Source organism: Onychomys torridus, chromosome 5, assembly GCF_903995425.1.
Source record: "Onychomys torridus chromosome 5, mOncTor1.1, whole genome shotgun sequence".
In the NCBI taxonomy this organism is placed as follows: domain Eukaryota; kingdom Metazoa; phylum Chordata; class Mammalia; order Rodentia; family Cricetidae; genus Onychomys; species Onychomys torridus.
Window position 1 is genome coordinate 21466894 of NC_050447.1, and position 6000 is coordinate 21472893.

At 49.4% G+C, this 6000-nt stretch overlaps 1 protein-coding gene across 1 annotated transcript in view; it reads right to left on the minus strand.

Annotated features, from left to right (window-relative positions):
* The window catches only part of Amfr (autocrine motility factor receptor), a 43057-nt gene extending 39840 nt beyond the window's left edge, over window positions 1-3217 (minus strand). The window contains exon 1 of the mRNA XM_036188698.1: window positions 2792-3217. Coding sequence (XP_036044591.1) covers window positions 2792-3046 — 255 coding nt within the window. The 5' untranslated portion in view covers window positions 3047-3217. The remainder of the gene's footprint in view (window positions 1-2791) is intronic.
* Window positions 3218-6000: the final 2783 nt, after the last annotated feature.

Consider the following 6000-nt stretch of genomic DNA (forward strand, 5'->3'; position numbering starts at 1 on the left):
CAGGTGTGAAACAGAAAGAATATGTTCACATGTACACACGTGTAATCCATAGAAATGAACGGTGTAAACGACTTGAGACAATCTGGATGTCACGTAGGTTCCCACTACATGCCAGCACCAGTTACAAGAAGCTGCCAACCGGAAACAGGTGAAGGGAGACTGGCTTTCACTGTCTATCACTTCTGTTTCCTTTGGCCTTTGAACTAGGAACTTGCAGAATCTGTCTTTAAAATTTTGAAGTTAGAGCTGCCCTTTCTGCTCCAAGAATGCGTACCCTCACCCTCTGAGAGCTGCTGGCTGGCTGCAGGCTTTTCCTGCTGCCCAAGAACAGCTCCACTCATGCTGCAGGCCTCAGAGCAAGACACAGGGAGGCAGCCCTTGCCATGCCTCTCTCTGCTCCTCTTCCAGGAAAACCAGGGAGATTAGTAGACAGAAACAAGTAACAGTGACATAGTGTTACTTGTTCTGACCAGTTCTGAAATTCCTCACCACACATGGCAAAGGAGTGACAAACCAAACATGGCTGTCACCAGCTACAAGTCAGCCTGGGCACCACACCTGGAGCAGTAAGAGCTTCAAAGCTATCTCACCTCCTCCTCACAGTAGGGCTACCTCCGGGTTCCATCCCACCCTCTCAATCTCCTGTGTAAGTCAGAAGATTTGCCCAGGTCAGGGAGCACTCTGCAGACCTGACCCTCCTCCCCACACAACACTGAGCCTTACATACCTGTCCCCACCCCAATTCTCTGCTTAAGACCCTTGCCATCTCCCAAGGCTGAGTGACCCACAGCACTGCTTTCTCCTGCCTCCAGACCCCACTGGGTTTATGTGTGTATCTATCACCGCCTACCCTCGTGTGCCTTATTTACATCTGAGTCACTTTAGGGTGGGGGAAGTGCTGCTCACAGTGCTGGGTCTTCCACAGGGCTGAAAATAGCATCTCTGGAAGGTTTCGACCTGGGTGTGCTAACACAAAACCTCCTGCAATACTAATTGCCTTCTACAAAGACACGTTCTGGAGAGCCTAATGAACAAATAATAAGGAGTAAGGTTTGCAACTGACAAAGGACCCGTTCTTGTCTATCCAGCTTGACCTGGGCAGTGTTGCATTTTTGTTTTTATGGGGGGAGGGGATATAAATGCCTAGGAGTAGGGTTCAAGAAGCATCCACAAAGGCCCACCACACAATCACTCAATGTTACCTGTCAGGCCACAGGGCAGGTGTTTTGAGAGTGCTGAAGCACAGTGCTAAATGATAAAGAAAAAAAAAAAGAAAAAGAAATTCGGTGCACACAAGAAAGGTCTGGGCAGCCACGTTACAACCAAGATGAACATGCCAAAACTCCAGAAGAGAGGGAAGAAAAACTGTATCGAGTTCAACTGAGAAATAAGGACTGGGGTGGGGGGTGTGGGGTGTGTGTGATCAATTTGCATGCAGCAAGACCATAGGAAGGAAAAAAAAATTCTTAAAAACAATTCTCAGAAAAACCAAAAGGCCTTAGGTAATGTTTTATGAAGCGGTATTAACCTTGGAATTTGAACATGGGTTTTGCAAGAAGAAACTTACGGAAAAAAAAAAAATCATTAAACAATACTATTGGCTGTTCTAGGGATACAATAGTGGTTCCTGTTGAAAGTCCTGCTATCTCAGACTTAAAACAATGCATCCAGGACCACACTATAGTCTTCCTATTTGTCAAAAGCATCAGTCACATAATTCTAAGTTTTTATCCTTTAACTCAAGTGCAAAGAGATTGGAAACTAAACAAGATGCGGATTGAATTCTTTCTCAGCTCATCTTTACACAGGAGTGGGGAAATGTGAACTTCACCCTTCACCGCCTTCTATTAAACTATCAGAGGACCAGGAGGCTTAATCTACAGCCCCCGGAGTTCACAAATCCCACTGCTTCCTGATGAAGCACAGTGGGAATAATTATAACAAATGAGTTGCATATAATTCTACCAACTTAGAAGATTAACCCCTCAGTCATTTACAGCCTACTCTAGGCGCCAAGCGAGAACTCGGAGGAGGTAAGATCCTAGCCATAGCAAATCCAAGGGACAAATTTTAAATCCTGGAGCAGCTTTTCACATTTCTGAGGGTTTAGAGAAGACGCATTCAAGTGCAAGTCGGAGCAAAATTTCCTCCGCTCTGCCCAGCCTGAAATGATGTAATAAACGAAGACAGTACTTGTGCCGTGTGAACGTGGCTTATCTCGCACGGGCAGAACTAGAAACCTTGTTTTAAAATGGATCGCTAAACGGAGGAATCGAGTTCAAAGGAGGCGCTGCCACACCGATCCGAATGTTTTTGCTGCCTTCAACCATCAAAGGGAACAGTCACCAACCATCAGGTAAAAGAAAAAGGACGCAGCTGGTTGGTTTGCTTCGTTAAATAGCGCCCACGGGAGGGTAATCCATTACCAAATAGCAACGTTTCAAAGTTGTCTTGTTGAGAGAATGACTGTCCCAGCCCGTTCAAAAGCTTAAAATGTCCCCCTGACTCTCGGCCTTCTCTTCGTCGAGAACTCGCCCACAACATCGCCCGGCTGGACGCCACTTGCCCCGGCTCCTCACTGCCCTGCAGTCCGCGGGGCCCCACCGCCCTCCTAACCCCGGAGGCCCGACCCCTTCGCTCCGCGGCTCGCCGTGCTCGCAGCCCCACGCGAGGTGCCAGGCCCCCGGCCTCCTCGGCTCGGGTCAGGGCCCGGCCACGCCCCCCGCGGATAAAGGGTGACATGGCGGCCCCCGCCCGTCCGCCCCCGCGCCCGGCCCGCGGCCTCGCTCACCCACACGAACAGGCTGTCGGACAGCAGGTACTGGGCCACCTCGCGGGCCCGGGGTCCGCCGGCGGCCAGGCGCGACGGCACGAGCGCCTCGGGCTGCAGCGGGGCCGTTAGCGGCTCCGGCTCGCCCGACCCGGCCTGCGGCTGGCTGAGGGCGCGGTAGGCGCTGACGATGGTGCCGAGCAAGGCCAGGCCGCTGAGGCCCGTGTAGGTGCGGAGGCTGGGCCACGGGAAGCGCTCGAGGAAGAGCAGCGGCATGGCGGCGGCGGCGGGCTCCGGCGCCCGGGGCTCCCCGCGCTGCGGCCAGGCGCCTGCGGCGGCCTCGCGAACGGCGCCCACGGGCTCTGGCGTCGCTGCTGCCGCCGCCGCTGCCGCCGCCGCCGCGCCGGGCCGGGCCGGGCCGCTCCTGGCTGCTCGCGCCGCTCCGCCCCGCGCCGCTCCCGCTGCTGCCCCTGCCGGCGCGGAAGAGCCTCGGCGGACTCGGGGCGGGCCGCCGCCCCTAGCGGGACGCGGGCGGGACGGGCGCGGGGGCGCGGCCTTCGTCCCCCGCCCCCAGCGGGCGCGCCGCAGCCTCACGGGCGCAGGACCGGGCCTAGGGCCCCGCGTCCCGGCCCCCTGCAGCATCCTTGGCGACCCTGGGCCCCACTGACGCCGCCGACTCGCCCCAGCTGAACTCTGGAGTCAGCCCGGCCCGTGGGCAATGACGGCAGGCCTGTGTGCGTGGTCAGGCGGCAGGGCGCGGTACCCAGGCCCCGGGCCCCTAGCCCCTTGTTCCTCCCGGGCAAAGCAGGTAAACCCGTCCCACCACCCTGTGGACTAGCAGCTCCCTTGGTGTCTCTAAAGGGAGACATGATGCTTAGGAAATAATAGAAGCCTTGAGCACCCCTTTAACCAGGTCTTGTCTCTGGTTACAAATAGCCGCGAGTAGACTTTTTTTTTTTTTTTAAACGGAGCCAATTTAACAGGAAATAAAAGTATGTTACAAGTAGAATGTAAAATGGTGCTGAGCTTCTTGGAAAATGCCTGTTCCTCAAAGGTAAACCAAAGAGTGACCATTTGACCTGGCAGTTACCTGGCTAAACATCTAAGAGAAATGAAAACATATACCCACACAAAACTACACAGAGGTTGACAGTAGCGTTATTCCTAATAACCTAGAGGGGGTAAGCGCCAATGGAATACAGTGTTTGAAAATGAAGTACGGATATATACTACAGTATAAGAGAACGTTGAAGATACGTGTGAGTCAAGCCACACACAAGTATCTAAATACTATGTGATCCCACTGATAAAGCAAATGCATGGAATGTAAAATAGTAACTGTGGGGGTTGGGGATTTAGCTCAGTGGTAGAGCGCTTGCCTAGCAAGCACAAGGCCCTGGGTTCAGTCCTCAGCTCTGGCAAATAATGATGATGATGATTATAATAATAATAATAATCGCAAGGCCCTGGGTTCAGTCCTCAGCTCTGGCAAATAATGATGATGATGATTATAATAATAATAATAATAATCGCAAGGCCCTGGGTTCAGTCCTCAGCTCTGGCAAATAATGATGATGATGATTATAATAATAATAATAATCGCAAGGCCCTGGGTTCAGTCCTCAGCTCTGGCAAATAATAATAATAATAATAATAATTAATAATAATAACTGTGGAGTAAATGAGAGAACTGGAGGTGAGAGGTTGGGGTACCAGTTTCCTGAAGTGATGATGTTCTCAAATTTGCTGTTATACACCTATTACTACACTAAAAGACACTGAATTATACACTATAAACAACACGGTACATCTCTATAAGTGAAATACATAAAATAACATGGGGTATAAAAGTACATTCTTTTTAGTCATCATATTCCCAAGCCATGTAATAGTGCCTGTCTCAGAATGTATGTTCTGTAAGTAGCTGGTGGGATTTTCCAAATTTTCTAAAGGGGCTAAATTGCCTTTAAGGTATTTTTTATGCCAAATATGAATTTTGTTTTGTTTTTTGATAGATTTTGTTTTGTTTTTCTGAGACAAGGTTTCTCTGTGTGTTTCTTTGGCTGTCCTGGAACTCACTCTGTACACCAGGCTGGCCTTGAACTCAGATATCCACCTGCCTCTGCCTCCTGAGTGCTGGGATTAAAAGGTGTGTGTCACCGCTGTCCAGCTCTGTTTCTACTTATAGAAGTCTATAGATTATTTTTTTAATCTGAAAATTAACCAGCATAATAATTCTTTAAAACACCTTGTCGGGCTGGAGAAATGGCTCAGAGGTTAAGAGCACTGCCTGATCTTCCAGAGGTCCTGAGTTCAATTCCCAGCAACCACATGGTGGCTCACAACTATCTATAATGAGATCTATCCTGCAGGCAGAACACTGTGTACATAGTAAATAAATAAAATATTAAAAAAAACAACAACAACAACAACAACAACACCTTGTCAAAGGGCTTCATATGCTTAAGTTCTCTTTGGTTCTCTCCCCAGTCATTCACAAGATGGCTGAGCAGCAGATCATGCATTTGCTACAAAGCCTGACAACCCCAATTTGATTTCTATGACTCCCAGAAGTTGTCCTCTGACTTCCATATCATGTGCACACACTCACACACATGTAAAAATAAAACATCGAGTGTTATGGAATAGTCATTTAAGATGTGTTACATTCATTTATGATGTGGAATATTTGTTTAATGATGCAAAGATGTGTTGCATTCTTTTATGTTGCATTTGTTTAACTCTGTGAAGCTGTGTTACTTTGCCTGTCTAAAACACCTGACTGGTTTAATAAAGAGCTGAATGGCCACTAGCTAGGTAGCCGAGAGAAGTAGGTGGGAGTGTTGGACAGAGAGAATAAATGGGAGGAGAAATCTAGGGAAGAGAGTGAGAAGTGAGAAAAGGAGAGGAGGACACCAGGGGCCAGCCACCCAGCCACCCAGCCGTGAAGTCAGAAGAAAGATATATAGAATAAAGAAAGGTAAAAAGCACCGGGCAGTGGTGGCACACGCCTTTAATCCCAGCACTTGAGAAGCAGAGCCAGGCAGATCTCTGTGAGTTCGAGGCCAGCCTGGGCTATAGATTGAGTTCTAGGATAGGGGTGGTGGGTCCCCAAAGAGGAAAAAAACAAAACTACAACTGAGCCTTAACACTATTGTCCAAATCTTGGAAAGCTTTATTCTGAAGAAATAAGGATGGTAAGTTTCCAGGGAAGTGTTCTACTTCACAAG